The 25,793-nt window shown below is 38.5% G+C and overlaps 1 protein-coding gene and 1 long non-coding RNA gene across 6 annotated transcripts in view; one reads left to right on the top strand and one right to left on the bottom strand.

The window, feature by feature from the left end:
• Positions 1 to 7,544, top strand: part of bcorl1 (BCL6 corepressor-like 1) — a 43,719-nt gene extending 36,175 nt beyond the window's left edge. For all 5 annotated transcript variants that reach the window (XM_015044788.1, XM_015044789.1, XM_015044790.1 and 2 more), the window contains exons 6-12: positions 230 to 417; positions 597 to 863; positions 949 to 1,115; positions 2,122 to 2,267; positions 3,755 to 3,832; positions 5,113 to 5,287; positions 6,078 to 7,544. In XM_015044788.1, the coding sequence (XP_014900274.1) occupies positions 230 to 417; positions 597 to 863; positions 949 to 1,115; positions 2,122 to 2,267; positions 3,755 to 3,832; positions 5,113 to 5,287; positions 6,078 to 6,414 (1,358 nt within the window). In that variant the 3' untranslated portion in view covers positions 6,415 to 7,544. The remainder of the gene's footprint in view (positions 1 to 229; positions 418 to 596; positions 864 to 948; positions 1,116 to 2,121; positions 2,268 to 3,754; positions 3,833 to 5,112; positions 5,288 to 6,077) is intronic.
• Positions 7,545 to 17,222: 9,678 nt separating this feature from the next.
• On the bottom strand, positions 17,223 to 18,624 carry LOC106954948 (uncharacterized). Its single transcript, XR_001426464.1, has 3 exons — positions 18,340 to 18,624; positions 18,057 to 18,134; positions 17,223 to 17,758 (listed from the first exon to the last, which is right to left on the bottom strand). It is a non-coding gene; the product is annotated as an uncharacterized LOC106954948 (long non-coding RNA).
• Between the last annotated feature and the right edge of the window lie 7,169 nt (positions 18,625 to 25,793).

Consider the following 25,793-nt stretch of genomic DNA (forward strand, 5'->3'; position numbering starts at 1 on the left):
TTTCTTTGCCTTTTTTTCATGCCCCATTAAACCAATGAGATTTTATGTAATATAGGAAAACAAAGGAGTGCAGCAGGAAAGTGTTTGTGAATTTCTAACAATCTTATCAATAAAGACCTGAAAGGGAATCAATAGAGGGATGAAATATGAACACCTTCGCAGGGCGCCTCACGTTTGGCTGTAGCTTGGTGGTAGCTTCTGCATAACTTTTAATCAATCCTGTCTGCAGATGCGCAGAGGGATCGGTGTCCGAGTCCGGCTGTTCCGAGCCCAAAGCCCCCTCCCCCACCCAAACCCTCATACACTCGCTCCGGATCCATCCGCTACCAGGAGAGCGAGGAGTCCGAGTGCAGCAACAAGCCTTCTGGAAAAAGGAAGTTTAAAAGCAAACACCTCAGTGACAGTGATGAGCCCAAGGTATGCTCCTGATCCTTCACCCCAGGTTGCAGCACATTTCTAATCATGTACAGTTCTAAAAATATGTAAGATTACACTGCCCCCCTGTGGCCAGATGATACGCTGTTCTCCACAGATATGGGATCAGCTGGGACAGTAAGCAGCCACATGAATGGTAAACACCCAACTCTCTTCTTTAGAGTAAGACCAAGCGCAGCAGCTCAGGGAAACGCGGCTCCTCCCTCCCGCTGGACGACGACGGCACTGATGCAAAACCACAACCCACGCCTCTGCCAACTCCAAAAAGTTTTCCATCTTCTCCGACCGTTAAGAAAAGCTCCTCAGGAAGAAGCAGCGGTTCCGACTCGTCTCCAAAGAGGCCGGTTCCTCCTGAGGTCCGCCGACTCATCGTGAATAAAAACGCTGGAGAAACTCTGCTGCAGCGCGCCTCACGCCTCGGCTACCAGGTAAACCGCCGTCGCTGCGATCCGATTGGTTTGTTACTCCGAAACCAGAGACGTTCTGAAAGTCTGTCCGTCCTCTGCTGGGCAGGACGTGGTCCAGTACTGTCTGGACAAGGACATCAGGGAGGTGAATCGGCGGGACAACGCAGGCTACACGGCTCTTCATGAGGCGTCCTCACGAGGTTGGACTCAGATCGTCCAGATCCTCCTGAAACACGGAGCCGACGTCAACTGCAGCGCTCAGGATGGAACGAGGTGGGTTTAAGAGCAACCAGCTACATTTACTGGAGTGATTTTATTTTCTACCCACTGAATGATAAACATGTTTTAACCAAAAGTTCACCAGACACAGCAGTTTTTGTTAAAGTTTCATAAGTTTTCTATAGGAAGCTGAAACGATTAATCGTGATTAATTGAATAATAGTCAACTAATTTAGTAATCGATTAATCATTAACTGGAGTGTACGGTCAAAAACATCATATTCAGAGCAGTAAATAAGCCAAAACCGTTCATATTTTACAGTTAAGATATAATCACACTTGTCTTTAAATATGTTTGACCCCAAACTCCTCAAGTGGCCCAGTTTTAAATTCACCTGGTTCAAATTTACTAAAGATTGCTATTGTTGCAAAAATATTTATTTTCTTATTTTAAAAAGGAACTTAATTTTTTATTTGTATCTTTTAATCTATTTCTACTGTTGCATAGAAAAGGCTTAAGTAGCTAAATAAAAAGATGTGCAGAATGTTCCAATTTTTTATCAAATTAAATTAATCACCAGATTAATCAATCTAGTGAATAATTACTAAATCAAATTACTGAATCCTTAATTAAAACAAATGATTTGGAAAAATTTTCTTTTCCCTGATTTTATTTTGTATTTGCCTTATTTATAGGAATTATTTTCATTTTTGTCTTTAAATCACCAACATTTTTACATAACTTTATACTTTGGGCCGTCTGATTACGTATTTTTTTTAATATTAAATGATCGATGTTTTGATCAGTATCTCAGTACTTTAGCTGCCTTTTTTACCAAATACTTTTTTACTCTTGAGTAATTTTTTGGACGACTACTACTTACTTTTACCCGAGTGAAAATATGTTAAATTGTTGCTACTCTGATGGTGATTTGTGGTCATGAATGTAGGAAGTATAATTAGCTTTTTACCAGATGAGCTCAGGGCAGGTTTTTGATTTGGTGTCGTTTGTTACCTTGCAGACTTCCTGAAACCCACCTGTGTGTGTTTCTCCCTTTAGGCCACTTCATGATGCAGTAGCCAGCGACAACCTGCCAATAGTTTGGCTTCTGCTGAACCACGGAGCCGACCCAACGCTGGCGACTTATTCGGGCCACACGCCGGTCAAACTGGCGCACAGTCCGAGCATGAAGACCTTCCTCACAGGTACCGACGCCGTTTCTGCCAGAAGTCGACTCACAGCAGCAATATTTAACCAGAGAGCTGTTTACACGCTACCAAGGATCTCATGAAGCCAACTGAAAGTAAACGAAACATGAATAATTGATGATGTGTTTTTCCAAGAGTGAAAGTGTCAACACATTAATAAACACTGTGCCCACTTCTCATTTGGCACGGCGAGGCGGATTAACATCTGCTGCTGGGTCCACCGTCTCCTTCAGAGCAGGACAATAACTGTTGTCAAACGCGCTGCTCGTCCTGCTGCTGGGACTCTGCAGCCGTCCCGACGCCGAACATGACAAGCAGTGATTATAGTGACGAAGTAACCAATCAGGAACAGACGAGCCGACTTTATAAAAAGCCGAGATGACTCGGATGTTTTTGTTTGTTTCTGGATCGCTAGCCTTATTCATCCAGGATTTACAGAAAGATATCTTCACAACAACCATTAAAGATGAATATTTATACACATAGTTCAAAACAGGCCTCTCTACACTGTAAGACTTTTTTCCACAAAAAAAAAAATTTGAATATTGTTTGTGAAACACTGACAGCATTTTTATTAGTTATCAGAAGCAACAGCTGATGCAGCGTTTTCTGTTCAGCATTCAGCTGCAGCTCTTAAAATGTCTTTCTTTTTTATAGGGTAAAACAGAAGCAGCTCTGAGCAGGCAGTGTGCACAAAGTCCAGATTCTGTGTTTTTCACTGGTCAGCCCAGATTTTCTTTAGCTGTATTTCAATTGTGAAATTCTGTTATGATCTAGAGGAAGACATGCTGTATCTAGTTGTGGAGGTGAATGTTGCGATAACGACATGATCAGGTGTTCTGGGCGTCTTTAAATTTATGTTTCAAAAATTAAGGCCTTGAAACTTTTCTTTTTCTTTTTTTTTTTTTTTAAGGTAAGTTAGCTTTAAATCACAGGTCTTAAATTATGTCATGGTAGAAGTATCTAATCTTGTATATTCTGTGTAGTTTAAAAATAAAAATCTTGCAGGACTTTTCTGTCAGGCAACATATAGAGTTGCACTCAGACATCTTCATTCTGTTCTCTGATTGAGGCAATTGAAGCTACTGCTAACTACCTGCTAATATACCTTAGCTAGCTTGCTAGGTTTTTTTTTTGCATCTGACACAGGTCAGTTAAAATTTATAGCCATTTTGCTGGACTTCTCCATTAAATCACTTCTGCTGCTAATCCATACGATGCTCAGTGCATCTTGTGCAAAAACAAGTTTGGCACTCCGGGGCTTAAGTTTGTGGAGAGCCTCACAAAATATGAGATGTCATTCTGCACATTTGTATTGTGATACAGGTCTTAAGTTTCATTCATAATGCCCTTAAGAAGGCCTTAAAAAGTCTTAAATCTGAGTTGGTGAAACCTGCAGAACTCCCCTCAGCTTGTTTCCGTCTGTTGATGTTCAAACTGCCACTGAGTATTGATGCAGTGTACTTCATTACTTTATTTTCCAGAGTATTTCTCAGACCTGGAAGGCCGCAGTGAAAAGGATTCCAGTTTACCCTGGGATTTCTACAGCAGCTCGCTGTTTGGTAAGAAACCTCTTCACAGATCTGTCTGCAAACGAAGCTCATGTTCATCATTTACAAAATCAGTCAGAAAAAACTGTGACTAGATTTAGCTGTCCTCGAGGTGAGCACTTTCACAGGTTATTTTGACTAACAGGTGAGTTGTTGAGTCCAAACTGAAGGCTGGACTCATCATTAACCATGATAATGTTTGTGATTGTGAGGTTTTAAATTTTATTACCTGTTCTTTCCTATATTGAGGATTTTATTTCAGGGAAAGTCGACTGTAGTTTTCATACCAGGAAACATTAGGACTGGATAATAAATCCATAACAATATATATCACAATAAACACACGATCAATATCAATAGTTAATCCATGTGATAGAATATTCAATATTTAGAAATTCACTGAACTCTGATCCAGAACCACACAGCATTCTGGGAGATGTAGGCAGAAGAAAGGCTGTAGCTGCTCAACCTCTCACTGCTAAGCAAAGCATGTTGAGTGGAATCAGCTCACTCACTCTTTGGTTACCTAGCAACTCACTCTTTGGTTACCTAGCAACAACTTGTTGCGTAACTGGCACAGCAGCAGTTTGATGTTTCACCACGGCGCCTCATAACCACTTAAAAATAAAAAATCAACAGCTTGTAGTGGAAAGTGAAATAAAATAAAATATTCTACCAGTGTGGCAGTATTTCAGATATTTAAAATAGAAAAAGAATCAATGATTATTGATATCGACTGATATGAAACTCTTATATCGTGTTTTTCAGCCCCAGGAGACATAAATAACTTCTCTAATAATATCAACATCCATCCATGATTTATATCTTATGGAGTAAAGTTTGAGCTGCTCCTTGCCGTTTTATCTGTGCTGTGACAGCTGCTGTTGTTCTTTAATCCAGTAATTATTTAATTTTAAAATTATATTCTCCTTCTCTAATTTCTCGGTTTGTGTCCAGCCTGCTAATCCTCACATCTGCTTGTTTGTTTACTTGTAGACTAAACTTTTACAACAGCTTTTAGTGTTTAGGTTGCACGGTTAAATCATGATTATTTTTAAGTCCCTCAAATCTAACTGGGTTTCAGTTTTTAATATAAAATTATTGATGTTTTAGGGAGATTTGTTCTGTTGTATTTTCCCTCTGCGTGTAGCTGTGAGGGTTCAGCATTTCCTTTCAATAAACTGTGATTGGTGAGGTCGGACTGACCACTAGGGGGCGTCCAGACCTCGTGTTTTGCCGCCAGCTGGATATTGTCTCCATTTCCTCTGACCTCTGTTGACTTCGCTGTGCAGAAACGGACCAGGAGCCGTGCTGGGACTTCCTGCTGTCTGAGGAGAACCAGGAGCCGGAGGAGGAGAACAGAGACACGAAGCCGGAGAGGGACTCAGACAAAGACTGTCTCCTGTTTGAGTTCTCATCGGAGCCGCTGTTACCCTGCTACCATGTTCAGGTTTCACTGACACAGGGGTGAGTTCAAAACGACGTTACCGAGTCAAAGCAATGAAGAGAACTGATGAGAAAACCCGTGGAAGGTTTTTAATCTACATTCAGAGCACTCGTTTGGATCTGCATAATTTAAAAACATGTTTATTTCCAGCCTTTATTCCATAGTCTGACATGTTCCTCACAGTCTGTGGTTGGGCAGCCTTCACAATGTTTAAATATCTGAAACAAACCGATCAATTTATTAATTAATCAATGACCTTTTGTACAGAACCACAGCAACACAAACCACTTTATATGTGAAGCAATACAAACAACAAAACAGCCTGAAAAGAGATTAAAAAAATAAATAAAAAAAAACAGTAAGTCTGTTAAAGTTACACCACAAAGGATAAGAAGAAAAAAGAAATGATTGTAAATGCTAAAAACATCTTAAATCGCCTATAAGTCACCTATAACTAGGGAAATATACGTGATGTTACAGTTGCTAGGCAACATGAGTTACGCTGAGGCGGGGCGGAGACACTGGGTGGAGGCTAGACCTGTCCGGAGTTACAGCTTTTCTCCTCTGGTCTTCGTTTATTCGTAGTCTTTGAAGAACCCGGTCTCCGTAGACCGGGTTCTTCAAAGGATGCAGACTGAATTCGGACACAGCTAATGTCTGAAGAAACGACTTCTTCACTAAACAAAATGAATCCAGATAATGAATAAACAGGTTTTGACAAACTATGTTAAAATAAACCCTGTTCCAGACATGCTGCTGCAGACATCTTGGCTGACGCGAGGCGTTTGTTTTGTTCTTCCTCCCTGGCAGCTTCTGTAACTGGTTCCTGCTGACGGACGTCCTGAAGCGGCTGAAGATGTCGGCGCGGATCTTCCGGGCCCGTTACCCTCACTTCGAGGTCGTGAGTTTGTCCCAAGCCGAGCTCTGGAGGCAGGTCTCCGTCAGCCAGGTCGGCTTCCCCCGGAAACGTGGCAGCGGCGATGAGGAGGAGGAGGAGGAGGAGGACGAAGAGGGTCCGGTGGAGCTGGTGTGCTGCGTGCCGGAGCTGCAGAGACTGCTGGGCTCGTCCGTTCACATCCTACCGGAGGAAGACGAGGAAGAGGAGGAGGAGACGCCGGCTCCCACAGCCAAGTGTCGGAGCCGATAGCCCCCCCGTCCGCCCCGCGTTTCCATGGAAACAGCAGGAAGCCTCTCCGTCCGGCGGGACTGACCCCCGTGACAGCCCCAACCCTCGACCTTTGACCTCACACACAGGAGTGGTCAATGCAGGAAAGCAGCTTTCAGGTTCTTATCTTTAGGTATATTTGAATACACAAGAAACTTTTTTACTGATCCGTGTGTACATGGTTGTGTAAATGTATATCAGGGTGAACACATTTGGTTACATAAATGAGTTGCCGTGGCGACGAGCCGGCGAATTTTTCCGGTCTTTCAGTTTAGCGTTTAGGAGACGACCCGAGGCTTTTATTTTGAAGGACAGGAGGGAGAGAAGAAACCGTGGCACATACCGAGACACATTTCTGCTTCGCTCCACTCGGTCGCCATCATGGACAGACAGACCGCCATGAATCGAACGACATCATCGGTCGCATTCATGGACAGACAGACCGCCATGAATCGAACGACATCATCGGTCGCCATCATGGACAGACAGACCGCCATGAATCGAACGACATCATCAGTCGCCACGTTGAGAGTTTGTTTACAGAACCAGGCAGATTCATTCATCATGAACTGTTACAGAACCGCGGCGGTCCAGAGACGCCCGCCCGACCGACTGCAGCCACGACCCGACCCAACCCAAACCCCCACAGTGTTTCCAGATCCCAGAGTGCTTTGTGTTGGAGCTCCACTGTTTGTTGTGCTTAATTTAATAGTCATTAATATATTTGAACTGTTGTGTATCTGAGGAGCCGGTGTGTGAGGAGACGCCTCCATGGTTGGTGCTTCGTTCTGAAATGTTCTCACTAAGGATCCCTTTACTCTGAGATTACTCTCCCTCCTTCAGAACCAGTGTTTCAAAAACAGCTAAAGTACAGTTTTATTGTACTGGTGCTAAAAATAGAGTTTTGTGTTGACAATCAACGAAGTTTCTTTCTTTTTTTTGTTTTTTGCTTTGACGTCACAAACTAATAAAAGCTATTTAAGGTGTAAAGAAAAGTTTAGTTTAGCTGAGGGGAAGCGGGACGCAGCTAGACTGAAGGAGATCCTGGAAGAGGATTTTATCTGATTCTTTTATAAGAAATCAAGCAGAATAAAGCATGATTGTGAATCATAGTTTGTCTCTGTTTTTGTTGTCAGTGGGTTGTTCAGATTAGGGATACCGCTAATAATTATAGAGTTTTATCAATTTACTCACAATTAATTGATTAATTTGATTAATCGTTTCAGCTCATGTTCAGACTGAAGCTGAAGACTCGACTTTAATGAAATTCTTTATGGTTTAAACTCCTCCGAAGTAATTTTTCAAAGAAGCTAAAATAAATATCTTTATTGTTGGTCTTATGTCTATAGATTTAATAATTTAAAGGGAAATGGTTTTTTAATTGAAAATGTTTATTTTATTGATTTTTTTTTAATTAAAATGTTAATTTCAGACACTGTAAATAACTCGATTAATTTAAATCGAGTCCCTTAACTTAAAAAAAACACAAAAGGAGGACATGTCTGAACTAAAAATGAATGTGACTGCTGCGGTGAGTTTGGATTTATGTTCTCCACTAGAGGGCGCAACAGACAGCAGCTCAGTCCACTGAAAACCTGAACAATCCTGTTTTATTGGTGTTACGTCACTGCAACGTGCGGCTGCTCATGAAACCTCACGATCTTCTGATAAAACACATTAAATCTGAGTTTTATGCCGGACAGCTGCAGTTCAGACACAAAAAGAGACGAGATTTAACTCCGGGGAAAGCAGAGAAAAGTTAAAAAGGTTCAAATGTAACTGATTATAGCTGACTTAAGATTGCACAACGATGTCATCAGATGGAGAGAAAAAAGTAAAGTTATGTATAAAGTCATTTTATTAAATATATACAAATAATATCTTCAAAACAAATTAAGGCAGAAGAAAGTTTAATATTACTCATTAAAAGTAATTATTAAAAGTAAAAGTATCATTACTCATGTAAACTGCAATACATCAAAGTAATATTACTCAAGTAAATTTAGTATTGTTAAAAGTATCTTAATATGTAAAAGTAGTGGTACTTCATAAAAATATTACTCAAGTAAAAGTAATTAAGTATTATTAAAAGTAAAGGTATCTTTATAATAAGGTTACTCAAATAAAAGTAACAATACGTCATAATAATAGTAATGTAGGAAAACCACTCCAAATAGTAATTTTTTTCCAAAAAAGTTATTCGAGTTCATTGTCACTAAGTAAATGTATCTAGTTACTAACCACTTTTACTAAATAAACAAACTTAAAACTCATATTAAAGCGCTTAAATCGCATTAGAAGCATGTTTGAGCTGGTTTCACTGGAGTTTCTCCAGTTTAAATGTAATGATTCATGCTCTGCCACCAGTATGTCCGCCATATGCATCCCAGTGTGACCGGAGCGGGGCAGCGATGCCAGCCGCCGCCCCTGGCAGGGCCTCCGGGTCCAGATGGTCCCGCCTGCCGGGAGGTTACTGCCGTTCAGGCTGCGACCAGTTCGCCCTGTTCCGTCTGATAAGCTTTATTTACAAAGAAAGATCAGATACTTTGGGGGAAACGCTGAAAAGTTCAGAGCTACAGGTTTTTCTCTCTTTTTTTTCTCATCGTAACTCGATCTGGTCTGTTCTCAGGGAAAAGTTAGGTTTCAGGTCTGGGTCTCTGTAAATCTGGGGCCGTCAAACATCCAGCCGGGACCCCGCAGGTCCTCCCCCCGTCCCGCCGAGCCTCCGCCGAGCCTGGCCCCTGATTGGTCCGCACGGACAGGCAGCGGCCTCTGATTGGAGGAAAATGAGGGCAAGTCTGCTCAAGCCCACTGACAGACTGATAAAAAACACCGAAGAACTGCAGGAAGGCTTAGTCCATATAAGGTAACATGATTGAAAATAACAACTTTCTCTCATTATTATTTGAATAAAAACTTTTGAAACCATCACACATAATATTTGGATTACTTTTTGCCATGATTACTCGTTTTGTTAGTTGCTTTTTATGGATTTTATGCTGAGCAAAATTACCTACAGCCGTTTTATTTGACCAGATTCCCTTTTATGAAGTTTAAAAAAAAAAAAATACATTAAAGCATACTGCAGTTTTAACTTTTACTTAATGTATTTTACATGTTTCCTGAAACAGTCACAATGTTGTGACAATATGTTAAGAGACAGATAATCTATGAACAAGGTCTGGCTCCCTTGCCTTCTCCAGCAACTAACTAGAAATAACCAATCAGAGCCAGGAGGCGGGTCTTAGCGCTGCATCTCCTTCCTGTCAGCAAACCCTGTCCTGAATGCTAATGCTAGTTAGCATGACCACCGATGTCAGCGGATAAATGGTTTTGCTGCAGTGGTAAGTTGTTTCCTTGCCATTAGCACATTTAGCAGCGAGTACATGAGTTAACTGACACCACAAAGGCCCGCCTCCTTGCTCTGATTGGTTGTTTTTGATCAACATTTCTTCAGATGGCAATTACAGTAGTTCAGTAATTAGATGGGGATCGATGTTTTCACTGATTATTTGTCTCATACCGTTACAACATAGTGACAATTTTACAAAATATGTAAAAAAAAAATAAATAAATAAAAAAAATTTCATATAAGTTTTTTTTTAAAGTTTAAAAGCTCGATACATTTGTCACTAAAACTTTTGAGACATAAATTTGCTTCAACTGATTCTGTCCTAATTTGCTGAACTTGATGAGGCTAAAAAAATGTAAAATTTACTACATTCTTTACCACTAACAAATTAGGCAGCTGGAATAGTGCTGACACTATAAACCATTACTTGATATTTTACCTTTGTAGAGGCACTAAAAGTTTGCATTTCATTCTGATAATAAGCCATTTTTTATTTATTTTATGCATTTTTCATGCAGAAATGACTTCGAACACTGCTTAGAGTTCAACCGGTTAAACTCATCACCTCTGAATGAAATTGTGCCTCATTTGCAACATCATTTTTGGTTAAAGTTTTCGTCACGGTTCAGCCAGACTGGCGAGACAAGTTGTTCTTTTTGCTGCTGAACTGAAAGTTATATCTGTTGCAATTCGTTTGCAACAAACCCAACAAAGCTGCTTTCTTAAATCTGCAAAAGTTCAGGGACATTTGAGGCACTTGCATATTTAAATGCAACATTTATTTCAATAACAGCAACAGAGAGAGAGAGAGAGAGAGAGAGAGATCCAGGCTGGGAGTTTTAACTCAGCTGCTTTTCTTCTTGGTCTGGATTCTTGTTGTGGGAGTTTTGAGGAACCGTTCGAGCCGAAGGAGTTCACTGAGGACATGCTCGTTGTCTTTGTTAACAACTCCTTGAGCGCGTTATGTAAGAGTCCTCCATAAAAGGAACAAAAAACGAGGCGGCGCACAGATTGAGGAAGTCCTGCTGATGTCTCCTGCATGTAAATTTAAATCTGGAGGCTTCCTTTGCTCTCTAGTCTCACTTGTTGCTGCTTCTGTTGAAATTAAATCTTTTAGTCTGAATTTTCCCTAAAAACTGATAAAGAACCTGTAAGAGTGTTGCGAATACACAGACCAACACATAATTGCAAAATTAAATTGCAATTATGCACTACTGTTGTGCATAACTATTCAAAACTTAGTTGCACAACAATTAGGCACAGTATAATTGTCGTGCAGTTAAAATTTTTAAAGCGTTAATTTAAAAAAATTTTAATCCAAGCTTTTTGGAAGCCATCTTGTCTGTTGTGTTTTATTCTTTGCAGAATAGGTCAGAGACAGCTGAACTGAATGGACAGACATTTTGAAAACTTCCCACCTTTGCCCACATCTTCTTCTGTTTGAACAGGTTAGGATATTTATATAGGCAACAGAAAACATGTTCATTCATGAATCATTCTTAGATAAAGAGATTTTAGTTTGAGCAGTTCAGATTGAGCTGTTTCTCTGTCGCTTTAAATTCAAATAATCTGCTGCTGGCCACAACCTCACCTCACCATTTACACTCACACATGAAAATGGCTGCAAACTGATCCATAATTATACAACCACACATCTTTGAAAAGCAGAAGTGGAGCCTCCTGCACAACCAACAAGAATGCAGCAAGTGGTTTCTGGATTGTCAGTCAACAACAAAACAACTGTCTTTTCCAGCAGCCGCTGTATGCAGTACAGTGCATACAGCGGTAAAACCAGCTGACCAAACAACCTGAAGCTTTGGTTGCTAGGTAACAGCGCAGTGCCCTTCCATTGTGATTTAACAATCAGGAGGTTTTGGAAATGGCTCATTTTCCAAACACCAAAAAACATTAACTTATTGTCAAAAACAGCTGGGTGTTGTTTTTTTTTTTCATTTATAATGTTTTTGTACTTCCATCTGTGTCTCTACTGTTTCTAAAAAACCCAAATGCTTAAAGAAACACATACAGACGCCTTTTTGACAATAAATTAATGTTTTTGTAGTGTTTAGAAAACGACTCGTCTCAAAAACCTCCCAATTTTTAATTCACATTTGACTACACTGCATCGTCACCTAGCAACCCCAGCCAAGCAAAGTCCTGTTACCTAGCAACCCAAACTGAGCTCCAGCAGATTTGGGCAGCTGGTTTTACATATGTATGTGCTGCATAATGGCTGCTGGAAAATATAAGGGTTTTGTTGTTGACTTGGAATCAATAAACTACTTGCTGTATTGTTGTTGGTTGTGCAGGAGGCTCCACTAATGCTTTTGAGTCTAACTCAGAGTTAAAGATGTATAATTTTCATGTGTTTAAAGCGTAAATGTTGAGTTGGGGGCGTGGCCAGCAGCAGCTTATTTGCATAAAAGTGACAGAGACTCTAAAGCAGCTCTGTCCGAAAGGAGCTCAAAGTAGTCGGAACTGACCAGACTAAAAGCTCTTTATCTACGAATGATTTTGTTAAAAATGTAATGAACGTGTTTTGTTTTGCCCATAAACCCGTCCTGACCTGTTTTAAAGGAGGCATGGTGACTCACCTTTAAATTTTGATTCATGAGGTGACAAAACTGGAAAAGGTTGGAGGGTTTAAATAGTTTTCCAGCACACTGTGCGTCTGTCTCTGTCGCAGCAGCAGTATTGGATATCTTTTGTTTGTGCCAACATGAGGACATCTAATAGGGTTAAATGTGGAGTCTCCCTGACTTCCAGGCTAAATATAACATCAGAGGAAGACAGCAGCTCCATCATGCTCTGACCTTCTGCAGACATGAGCTGCACCCTGCATGCGGTTCTCCGTCCAGGCACTCTGCACGTGTCGCTACGTTGACATTATAAACACATCTGATGATGCCAGACAGACTCTGATACTAAACTAGGAGATGTTTATCCATTGCACATGAGCTGCAATGGATTAACTGAGAACATTGTTTATACAGACACCAACACTCAGACTTTGAGTGTGCCGTCATTTCTCTGTTTTGCTTTCAAAAAGTAAGGGTTTACTTCTTTCTTTATTAGTAAATCCATAAAAACACCAAACATTAAAGAGTTTAACTTCATAAAATAACATTTAAATAATGATATTCTACCAATTTTACTTAGTATGGAAAAACACAAAATCTTACCAAGTATTTTTGGTTTAGTTTCAAGTGCAAATATCTTAGTACATCTGAAATAAAATAAAACTAACTTACAAGTAACTTTTCAGTAAGAAACATGAGCTTATTTAAGGTTAATAATTTCTTAATATTAATTTTTAAAAAGCTCTAGTTCTACTAGCAGATTATTTCACTAGTAACATAAAAAATGTTTTGTTTTAAGTGAAATAATCTGCCAGAGGAACTAAAACTTTTTTTTATTAATAATAAGGAATTATTGACTCAAAACAAGCTCCTATATTTAACTGAAAAGTTAATTGTAGGCTTTGTCTTATTTCAGGTGAACTAAGATGTTTTCATAGAAACTGGACCATAAAACCTTAGTAATGTTCAGTGTTTTTGCAGCGTTTCAGGCTGTTTTCCTCCTGCAGTCGGTGGCGACAGCCTTGCAGCTTCCAGCAGCTCCGGACCTTCAGTCCCGATTCGATTCCAGCACAGATGGACTGACTGAGACTCTCTTATCTCTCCGGATGGAGGCTCTTATTGTAATCACCACTTAACTGATAATTAGAGCAAACACTGGACCTTTGGTTCATCCTCCCACTTCTAAGAAACAAAAACATTTCTGTGCCTCTATTGCTTAAAAGCAACTGTTTCTTTGTAGCTCAGTAGCTAAAAAGTTGCAAAAAAACCTCAAAGTTTATCAACTGTTTCAGTAACATTTGGTCGATAAAGTTTCTGTACTTCTGACATCTGAGTTTCTTTTCTCCACAAGCTGCTGTGAAACTGATATCCAATACATGATTAATCTTAAAATTAGTTGGGTAGAAACTAATTACAATTACTTAAGTAAATTTACTTTTAGGAGTATTTTTACTCCTATTAGTAGCGGTTGTTGTGTCGACACCTACTTAAAATAAGTATGTTTTTTTTTTTTTTTTGCCAAAAATGACTGTCAAAAAGGCCATGATTTTAGGAAATTGATGTGATGCTGTACTTTTTACTTTTACTTGAGTAAAAATATAAGTAGTGCTGCTCTTGCTCCTTTGTACAGCTCATATAGAGGTAAAACTAAATGATCTAAAGTGTTGGAGCTCTGCTTTGGTTGCTAGGTAACAGGCCTGGGCTCCTGGGGTTGCTGGGTAACAGGCGGAACTCTGAAGGGGTTGCTAGGAAACGGCGCTGTGCCTGTGGAAAGTGACTTAACTATCCTGAAGTTTTGGAAATTGTGGTTTTTTTAAGTGTTTGTTCTGTTTTTAGAAGCAGCTGAGACCCAAATTGATTTACAAAACATGTAAAATGTGAAGCCTTGAGCAGCCTTTACGTTTTTACTCTTACTTGAGTAATTTCTTAGATGGCTAGTTTTTACTTTTACTTGAGTAAACATATGTTGAAGTAGTGCTGCTCTTACTTGAGTACATTTCTGGGTACTCTACCCACTGCTGCTTGAAATGCATCTTCTTGTTGTGTGTATGCATGGCTGGAGGTTGTGCTGACCTGCATTAGCTGAACACAGCGGCTGGTTAAAGTGTGCAGAGGCTGCATGGCTGAGAGGATTGTTCACTCTCAGAGATACGCTGTGTCAGGCTGTAAGCAGCTCCGGCTGGACTCCACGCCCTCCCTGGTTTTCCTCTTGCATAACCTCATCTGGTCCTGTATGCGCTGCACGTGGCAGGATCACACTAACCGTTCTGCTTCAAAGCCAACTCTCAGGTCTGCAAGTTCAGCCTTGATCAAGTTTCTGAAAACATAAAATAGCATTCGCAGCAAAGAAATATTGTGTGTGTGTGTTTATAAACAACAGTTGGGTGTTTTGTTGCAGCGGTTTTGTGGGAAATCCTCCGCCCAACGGGGAACGTTGTGTTCCTGGCTGCACAGCTGCACCTTCTTGCTGACAATACAACATGCTGGGACTGAAGCACCGGCCAGCAGCTTTCATCTGAAACCAGATTTGTCGAGCTGACTCTCAGGATTTACAGTTACAGATGTTTATGTGGAGGCCTGGCTCAAATGTCACACTGATAACGAGAGCCAAAACAGTTCCCAGAACCAGGAGCTGAACGTTTCTCTGCGCTTCAGTACACTCACATGCAAAACGTACCACAAACGTCTCTTACCATTATCAAAGGTAGTTTATCACATCTGCATGATACTGTGTATTTTTATTAACACGCAAAAGCTAAATAAAACATGAAGCCTGTGAACAGTTAGATAGGAAAGAAAAGAAAGAGATGAACACTGCAAAAAAACACGAAATACTACCAAGTATTTTTGGTAAAGTTTCTAGAGCAAATATCTTATTACACTTGAAATAAGGCAAAACTTATTTACAAGAAACTTTTCAGTAAGAAATAGCAGCTTGTTTTTAGTCAATAATTACTTAATGTTGAAGAAAAAGTTCTGATTATACGTGAAATAATCTGCCAGTGGAACTATTACTCTTTTAAATCAATATTAAGGAAATCTTTACTGAAAACAAACTATTTCTTGCAGAAAGGTTACTTGTATGCTAGTTTTGTCTTCTTTCAAGTGTGCTAAAATATTTGCACTGGAAACTAGACTAAAGAAACTTTGTCAGTTTTTGTATTTTACAGTGTCGATCCTTAAAGATTCACAGAAACAAACCATATAAAGACACAAACAAATGATTCACTAAGTACCACTAAAAAAAAAGTAAAAACAATCTAGAAAAGCAAACAGACGCTGCTAAAACTTACAATTAAGGCACAAAAATCTAATCTCTGAGGTGCAAAACATGTCAAAAGATATAAATATAAAGATTTAAATATTCATAAAGAGTGATTGAATTTAAATTTAATATTTTCAACAGAGACTCTAAGAAAATAAAACTTAAATAAATACAAAGTGGTGAAAACAGAAGGTGATGTATTGAAACATAAAATCAAGTTTGCATGATTTTACATAAAAATGATTACTAACAGCAATTAATTAGAAAAGAGAATACAAAAATGATTCAGATGTGAGTTTTGTTGTCTATGAAAGGAGATCCTGAAACCTCAGCTTGAATTCCTGGAAACCCTTGAAGCTACAAGCAGAAGAAATGTGGTGGGATGGTGAACAAAGAGACCTTTGAGACAAAATGGAGCGCTACGAGACTTCAGTTTGTGAGAAGAAAGATCTTCAGTTTCAGTTCAAATGCTACAGAAAACAAATGTTAAAGAGAAAACATGAGAAACACGTTAAGTTCTGGCTTTAAAACCTTAAAAAACCTTTTCCCCCCCACACTTCCTGTTATTACATCAAACAAAACCTGTTGCATTTTAGGTGGGTTATAATTACCAAACCTATTTCTTATGGGTTAATCAAAGAACAATGAATTTGTAGAGATTAATTTTTTATCAAATGTCATGAAGAAGTTTGGGAAAGCCCAGATCTCATGGCTTTGTAAGCTTCGTGATTTAGTTCACAAAAATGATGTTAAACTGAGGCTCACCTGCAGATACAATTTAAGGAAATGCCTCAAACTCGCTGCTTCCTTTTGTGACATAACAGGAAAAATGAAAAGAAATGAGCCAAAATACCAGGAGGAGAACGGTGGACGGCATGAAGTCTGGGTATCGTTTCCATAAAACTTTGAGATAATGCTGGCTGAAGCTGATAAGATTCTCAGTGCTCTTTCTGTGAAAGTAGCAATGGAAGAATTACTCTAACAGCAACATAAAAACCAAGATTACAGTTTGCAAATGGCCTTCACCTTCGGGGACAAGTCCAAAAACTTAAAGGGATGAAACTAAAACTTAAAAGGGACTTATTATGTAAAATTCACATTTTGAACGTTTTTATGCTTCCATTTTGTAACTACTGCTTCTAAAAACAAACTAAGCACTTAAAAAACATATAGAAGGTTTCAGGAAATAAGTTAAGGATTTTGATGTCTGGAAAACGAGCCGTTTCAAAAAATATCCCGGTTGTTAAGCCACAGTCAACAGTCACATAGCAACGCAAGCAGAGTTCCAGCACATTTGGTCAGCCTGTCTTACCATTGTACAATGGCTGCTGGAAAGACAAGTGTTTTGTTGTTGATGTACCATCCAGAAATCACTTGCTGCTTTCTTGTTGGTTGTACAGAAGGCTCTACTTCTGCTTTTCAAAGATGTACGGTTGTATAATTGCGCATCTGTTTGCAGCCATTTTCATGTGCGAGTGTAAACGTTGAGCAGGGGGTGTGGCCAGCAGCAGCTTTTTGGATTTAAAGTGACAAGACGCCCTAAAGCAGCTCATTCTGAAAGGAGCTCAAACAGGCAGAACTGAGGAGGCTAAAATATCATAATCTAAGAGTAATTTTATGTAAAAATGTAATGAACATGTTTTGAACTATTGTAACAGACCTAAAGCAGGAAAAATATCTGTTTTCATGTCAGACAGTGAGAACAAAACGGTTATTTACAGAGAAGGTAAATGTCTAGTTTAAACTGCATATATTTATATTATTAGCTCCTGATTAGCGCTGCCCAGTTTGTAGCACTGCAGCATGTGCAGGTTCTCTCCACGTACTCTGTCTTCCTCCCAAAGTCCAAGAACATGACTGCTAGGTTAATTAGTTACTCTAAAATTGCCCTTAGATATGAGTGTGCACATGCATGGTTGTTTTTATTGTTTATGTTGTATTAGAGTTCAACAAAAGAAAAACGCAAATAATCTACTTTATTGTGTTCCAGATCAGCTCATAGACTGAGCTGCTGATCATATTCCTGAAGTTTTAAACAGACCACAGTGTCATCAGCATAACGGCAAACATGCAGGTCACATTTTCTCACCTACATGTTCAGGTGAGCAAATGGCATCCAAGTACAGAACCCTGTGGAACACCAGAAAATAATATACATGTTGAGAATATTTAATTCCTCTCTGTAAAACCTTTAATTATCAGATAAATGAAACTTTGTTGATATTTTTAAGCCTTTCTTCTGCAATGTTGAAGTAAAATATCCGCACTTGTAAAATAAAACAATGGTAAAATGATAAAAGGAGCCAAAACAGATTAAATAAATTCCAAACCCTCACAAAGACACAGGTACAAATTTGCTGTGTAATGAGACAAAGACAGAAACATGTACATTTTCTACTAAAGATGACTGTAATAAACTATAAAACACCTGATAATGTGACGGGGAGCCCCGTCCCTCACGCAGATAAAAATCTTCTTTACTGCCAGGTCGCTCTGTAGTCTGTTACTGAAAACACAGTATGGTATAGATTAGATCTAAAAATACTTTCTGACACAATTCAAAGTTCATCATGAAGGTAAACAAACACGGCGAGGTTGTTTCACTTCCGTGAACATGTCCCGCTTTTCTCAGTAAAGTTTGTTTACATTTTCTGAAAACTTGGCTAACAGTTTAACTTATTGTATTTTATAGGAGAGATCCTGTAACTTACGTGGATAATCTCTCTAAAGAGAAGCTTTGTCTCTGTGGATGTTTCCTGCAACCATGCGGCTCTTGTGCAGCCAGAAAGATGCCAAACACAAATGCTAATGACATCAGCCTGCATGCTGGTTCACATTATGCCTGCAGCACAAGGAAGAGCTTTGTATCTGAGCCGTCCGCTTCACATGGGAAGATTTTACGTCACAACGACGCCTGGCAACTCCAACCCTGCTGCACAGAAGCAGCGTGCATCGCATTACACAACAGCAAATTTGTTTAAATTCCAAGCAACCGCTACCTTGAGACCAAGTTGAAACCTGCAGGATAACCTGTTGAGGGGAAAAGAGCAGCTCACTGACTGCTAACATTTAGGCTAGCTCTTATTCGATAAACGTTTCAGAACCGAGGTGGGACAATCATGGTTTGGGATTTTTGTTGCAAGCGGTGAAAGGAAGGAAATTTAATTGCCAAGGCATCCTCATGCCCCATTCACATGGGAATGTTTTATTCTAAAATGGTTAAAAACTCGATGAAAAAAAACGAACTTTTTAATCGTTTTTTCCCCACATAATAGCGACTCGATGCTCAAAGGAAGTGTTTAATTACCCAAGTTTAGGAATAAATTCAGGAGCAGGGTCTTGTTTAAAACGAGACATAATTTTACCAGGTTTTTAGCAAGATTTCTCATTAAAACGACAGATAAAACTTGTCTTGTTATAACAAAGTTTTCTTGTCATAACTACTTAAAAAACGCCCTGAGTTTATTTACAAGCTCTTGCAGCTAAAAGCTTCCGTATAATTTAGTTTTGTTTTTTTTTTTTTCTGAAATCCAACTTCTGTTCCGTAGTCGTTTGATTAACGGCTAACTGTTACCGACCCGCATGCGCAGAAGAAGAACGTAGACGTCACACAGCAGTAATAGTAATGGATGCTGCCATCTGTGGATCAATTTTCAAGTTGTTGAGCAATTGAGAACCGACATTATTGACAAAAGTTCATAACAACACAAAGAAAGCTAAAGGTCAGTGTGTCGCTAGCTTTAGCCATCACGTCTAGATTAATTGCTTCTGTTTTCTTCTGGTGCAGGATTATGACGCATGTCTCCCATAAATGACGTAAAGGTTAGATAAAATGCGGCACGACTATTCCTGCAGCAGACTTTGAAAACTATCGGATATCTAACCAAATTAATAGTAAGTGGCACAAATCAGATTTTTGGGCTAAAAGGTGGGTGCAGCCCTTTCAGACTGCAATGAAAAGCCGGATGCGGGCAAAATAATAATAAATAAATAAAATCAGTTGTGTGTGAACTGTCTGAACGAGCTTTGGTCACGGAATTGAATGGGTGGGGAAATATACGTAATATATATTGGTAAATGTCAGTTACAGCAGCATTGATTTATTTTGAAGTCACAGCATTCCAAGTAAAAATCATTAAACATAAACCGTATTGAGAACAGAATAATTAAAATTAGGTTATCTTTTACACTCTTATCTGACTGGATTTTGACAAAGTATATAAAATGGGTGTAAAATATGATTCTTAGTTATAATTTAACCACCTGAAACAATAAAACGCTGCAAAGCAGAGATTTAGCACAATGTCACCTGATGATTACTGCTTTTACCTACAGTCTACGCACCAACTCCAATTAAATGCAAGTACTGATCAGATACATTACACTTTTGAGGATATATATAAATAAATCATTTACTAAGTATGTTTGGTCTAGTTTGTAGTACAGATATCTTAATACACTTGAAATAAGACAAAACTAACTTACAAGTAACTTTTTATCAAGAAAAAATAGTTTAAGTAAATAATTACTTTATATTGATGAAAAAGCACAAGTTACATTAACCTGCCAGTTGAACAAGACATTATTTTCATATTAAAGGTTTATAATTTTTTTGTTATTTTACTTAAATAAAGTAGTTTTTCATTATAATTAAGGAATCATTCACTTCAAACAACCTTCTATATTTTTCTGAAAAGTTACACGTAAGTCAATTTTCTCCTATTTGAAGTGAACCAAGATATTTGTACTACACAAACTAGACCAGAAATACTTGGTTAGATTTTGTGTTTTTCTTTGAATGTCTGTCACATTCCATGCATTTATAAACTGAGGCTTTTTTAAAACATTCCTGCAGAACAATTGGAGTTATACGTCAACCTAAAGTTCAGTAAATATTTTCCCAGTTTTTCTCTGCTTTGATTGGTTGGTTTTCTGAGAGGTGCCCACACACCTCACAGTAAACTGACAGTATTAAAAAAACTGGTTTGCAGTCAGCTGTTTGCTCAGGGAACAGTACAGTTAAAACATTTCTCACTCCGGTGATAAGAGGAACGCAGACATGACCTGCCCTGTGAACTGATAATCTCTGCTCTGCCTGGTTATCCACTGTTTTACGGCTGTTGGGCAACTCTGAGGCGCAGCCAGAGAAAAGGACAGGAGACACCGCCCGCTCCTGCCAAGTCTGCAGTCACGCAGCCTCATCATGCCTGGCAAGGCCCACTCAGGTCTTTCAACACTTAACGACTCCCCAGCATGTCCCAAGATCTGTCTGTCACGTCGCACACTGAACCCAAGACACGTTGCAACACCTGAGAGCTTCCAAATTTATCTGAACGTCTGGCTCCTGCTTTTTAGGCAGGGCGAAGGTAATTAGGAAAGATTTTATTACATAAAATTCCCAGTGAACTTTAAGCTGTACTGCATGATGAAACAGCACCTCCTCCTCTTCGCCCTTTCAAATCCAGAATGTACTGGATGTTTGCTCTCAGGTTTCTAAAGGGCCGAATGTGGCCTAATGGGAGGTCGACTCTGATGCAGAATATCTGACCTTGGAGATTAGCTTGATGGCACAAAAATATTGCACTTCAAAATATTATGTTCTTTTTCTTTTTTGTGGGACTCAATTAAAATGTTTAATATAATTAATTCCAGAGTCTGTAATTGAATAATATTGACAAAAATAAGCAACATTTTCAATTAAAATTATCGAATAAATAGAAATATGAGCTCAACAACAAAAATATATTTATTGTATTTAATCTGCTATTTGGTTATTCAATAATCAGATTTGTTCAAAGTGCTTTTTTAACTGGAAGTGGAAAATCATAACTAAAATAAAGGCTTTCAAACACAATCTATGCTCAGAAAAGTTTGGCCATTAAAAATTATGGCAATAATTAATACAACTGAATAGATTTTAAAAGCTCAAACTTTAACTAATTAAAGCAATTCAATAGAAATGAATTAAATCATTGGTCAAAACATTTAGGATTTTCTAACAATATTACAAATGTTGAGTGAACCAAAATTAATTTTATAGAAAAAACTGATGCGCTTCCGTACCGATCAGATCATTTTGAAGCATAAATGTAAATCCGTCGGTTGTGCGTCAGATTTACGGCCGTACCGGAAACACAATACAAAGGTTCCGAATCAAAATCTCTGTGTCTAAAAAAAAAACCCGATTAACTTCGTTTGTAAAAAGCAATATTTGTAATTAATTACTTGACTTAAACGCAGTAAAGTCCCAGTCCTAGTTTCTTTTATTAATTTAGGTGGATTTTTGTCCACCTTGAAAAAAACGAATGATTCCAAGTTTTAGCTAACACAGCTAACGGTGGTAGCATGTTGTAGCAGCTCTGCTAGTTCTGATTTGTTCTTCTTCTAGACTTTTGCCCTAAATATTTTTTCTTTGTTGAGGAAATTAATTATTCCCTCTGGTTTTGGATCCTGTGCAGCTGGACGTATCTTTGTTGTTATGGCACGTAACCATGGCAACAGTGTATTTTAAGTATTAGGAGTTGCTGATTAGCATCTCAAAATGTCTAAACTATGAAAGTCTCACAGATCAAGCGTCCTGAGACATTTTAAACTGGCTAGGTGTTGACAAGAACAGGGTCATCTTTTAAGTGTGGGAGTCTTTTAATGCCCAAAACGTTAATTAATTAGAATAGAGTGCCATAAAAACAAAGAAACATCCATCTTTTAAAAAATGCTGATAGCTAAACTCTGTGAAAAAGCCTAAAAGACTCAATTTCTGAAAAATAAAAAAAATACAAGAAAATGGCCTGACGCAAAACATTAAGTTGGAAAACTCAATCTGTACGATATTGTATCAATAAAGGCTTTAGATAAGATTATTTCATAAAATCAGAAGCAAAAGTAAAAGATAAAGAAGTTGAAGAACCTGTTCTGGCATGTAGATATCTAACCTTCCTGTTCTGGCATTTTCAGATGCATCTAGCTTTAAAAGTAACAAGGATGTTTTATTATGATGCAATCTGTGGTTTTTTATTGTGTTTGGACGTACATGGGACACTAAAAATTACAACATCAGACCATCCAAAATGAAAAGTTATGTGGACATTTAGGTATTTTAGAGACCAAAAGGAAAATGATACATACAAATAACAATTACAAAATAAGGCAAAAGAAACATTTTTCCAAATCAATTTCTTTCAATGTAAGACTTATGAAACTTTGAACAAAAACTGCAGGTGTGTGTCTGGTGAATGTTTGGTTAAAACATGCTTATTCTCAATTCAGTGAAGAAAAAAATCAAGAAATTTTACCCAAGTAAGAGTAGCGATATGTCTTAATAAAATTACTCTTGTAAAAGTTAGTAGCACAGCAAAGTAAAAATACTCTTTCAGTAATTTTTTCCCCCAAAAAGTTACTCACTTAAAAATAACTAGTTACTATCCGGCTCTGATTTTAGGATAAATCATATTTTGGATATCAGCTTCATAGCTGTTTATGGAGATAAAGAAATTAATCAGATGTCAGAAGTGAAAGTGCAGAAACTTTATCAACCAAATGTTCCTGGAGCTCTTGACAAACTTTATTAATATGGAAAGCAGGAACCTTTTATCTTCAGAGCCATGAAGAAAGATTTGCTTTTAGAGGTTAAAGCATTTCTAATAAACAAAATAAGGCACAGAAATGATGAATCACTAAATAATAAAATACTCAATAAAAAGTAAAAATGACAGCATAGTAAAAAGTTAGGTTTTTCCAAAACGTTACACAAGTAAATACAACTGGTTACCACACAACTCTGCATTTTATGCCTGTTTACCTCACTTATTTGGTTTTTAAAGCTCCTGCTCATCTATTCTATAATTTGGAGATAAACAGGTGAAACAGATTACATTTCAGGGTTTTTTTTTTTTTTTTGCATCTTCTCTGAACTCTTAATAAATTAAAACATCAATTTATTCCAGTGGTTTCATCCAGCTCAGCTTAAAAAGAAACTACCGCTCTCTCTGGATCCCCTGCAGGGCCAGCTGTCACCAGTGCAGCTGACCCAGTTTACTGGAGTGGGCTGAGGCACACTGACCAATGCAGCCATTTTGATTCAAAGGCCCATTGTGTGAGAGGAACAGAGAGGAGCAGCGTTCAGAAACGCAAACCCTCTGACCCTGCCGGCGTCCTCGCTGCTCTCTGGAGGAACAGCAGCAGCTCGGCTGACGGTGTCGCTCTGTGGACGCCCTTCATCCCACAACCTCTTAATCACTGCTGTGAGGCGGAGGGGGGGGTGAGGATCCGAGGACGGGATTGGTGGAGCTGTTGCTAAGGGGAGGGCTTCTCTCGTTGATGGATAGATGTGGCTGGACCCATTCTCCTTAATGTGTTGTTTTTGTGTGTCGTTCCCCTACTGAGCACCAAGCGTAGCAAAACAGAGCTGCTGATATTTAAAATAAATGTACATAAAACTGAACCTTCTGTGCAAAATTCATATCTGGCACGTTTGTATACTTCAATTTGCGTCTCAACTGTTTCTAAAAACAACCCAATCTTTTAAAAACACCCAGTTGTTTTGGGGCAATAAGTTAATAAGTTTTTTAGTGTCTAGAAAATGAACAGTTTCAAAAATCTCCTCATTGTTAAGTTACATTCCGATGTCGCCTAGCAACCCCAGCCAAGCAGCTGGTTACCTAGCAACCCAACCAGAATTCCAGCATGTTTGGTCAGCTGGTTTTACTGCTGTATGATGACTGCTGGAAAAGACAAGAGTTTTGTTGTTGACTTACCATCCAGAAACCACTTGCTCTGATCTTGTTGGTTGTGCAGGAGGCTCTACTTCTGCTTTTCAAAGATGTATGGTTGTATAATTGTGCATCAGTTTGCAGCCATTCTCAGGTGTGAATATAAACGTTGAGTTGGGGGTCGTGGTCACGCAGCTTATTTGGATTTAAAGTGAAAAGACGTCCTAAAACAGCTCAATCTGAATTAAGCTGAAAATAAACAGAACTGATCAGACTGAAATCTCATTATCTAAGAATAATTTTGTTCAAAGAAATGTAACAAATATGTTTTGTGTAGACCAGGGTTTCCCAACCCTGGTCCTCAAGGCACACTGCCCTGCATGTTTTAGGTGTTTCCTTGCTTCAGCACAGGTGATTTCAATTAGCAGGTCTTTGCTGAACTGCAATCAGCTGAATGAGGTGCATTAAAACAGGGACATTTCTAAAACATGCAGGGCAGTGTGCCTTGAGGACCAGTGTTAGGAAACACTGGTGTAGCCCATAAACCTATCCTAACCTGTTCAAGGAATCACAATACATCACCTTTTTTAAAACTAACTGACTCGTGATATTGCTATTCTTAATCCACTTTTAAGCAGTTTTTATCCTCTATTTCTGTAATTTATTACATGTTTTGTACATAAGTGACTTTTGTTATTTTTTATTTGTATGCATTTAATGTGTTTTATATACTACACTTCCATGCTTTCCTTCAAAAAGAGATTTTATCTCAGATAACTTCCTGGTAAACTAAAAAAATACAGGAAATAAATGACTGTATCCATCAATATGTCAATTGAATAACTGCAAAAGTTGAATACAAAGTATTAATAATTAAGATTTTAATTTATGTTAAAATCATGTGTGCCACTTTTGCTCAGTCACTATTACTGAATTGATTGTCCATTCTTTCTGTATAATGCCTCCCATTGTTATTTGCTGGAGGCCCAAAGCTTTGGAAATAATTTTGTAACCTTTTCAAGGCCGATAAGACGTCAGCAAATTTGTTTCTCAGCATAATCTGTTGGGTTTTTTTGAGCTTCATGCTGTTGAACAGGTTCTGTTTTAGTGATTTTTCTTTATTGCACACATCAAATGAAACTAAACCAGTAAATGTTAACCAGAGTTGCAAATATTGAAGAATATATCACATAAAAAAATAATGATTCTTTGAAGTAAAGTGCTTTAGGTGTGAGGTAACTCTGGTAATTTATGCTCCTCGTTCTCCGCTGAAGGCAAACTTCAGAGAAACACCTGTCTGATCTCTAATCAGGTTGACTGAATTTGCTTCGTCACTATTGTACTTTTTATTTCACCCAAATCTTATCAGCTGTGATGACTAGGTCCTGTTTATGGCCCAGAGCTCCCATTCCCAGGGTTTGAGATGATTAGTGGACTTTGTAAATGTCACTGGATTG

This window comes from Poecilia latipinna, unplaced genomic scaffold (assembly GCF_001443285.1).
Source record: "Poecilia latipinna isolate Pla-1442-1.1 unplaced genomic scaffold, P_latipinna-1.0 Scaffold690, whole genome shotgun sequence".
In the NCBI taxonomy this organism is placed as follows: Eukaryota; Metazoa; Chordata; class Actinopteri; order Cyprinodontiformes; family Poeciliidae; genus Poecilia; species Poecilia latipinna.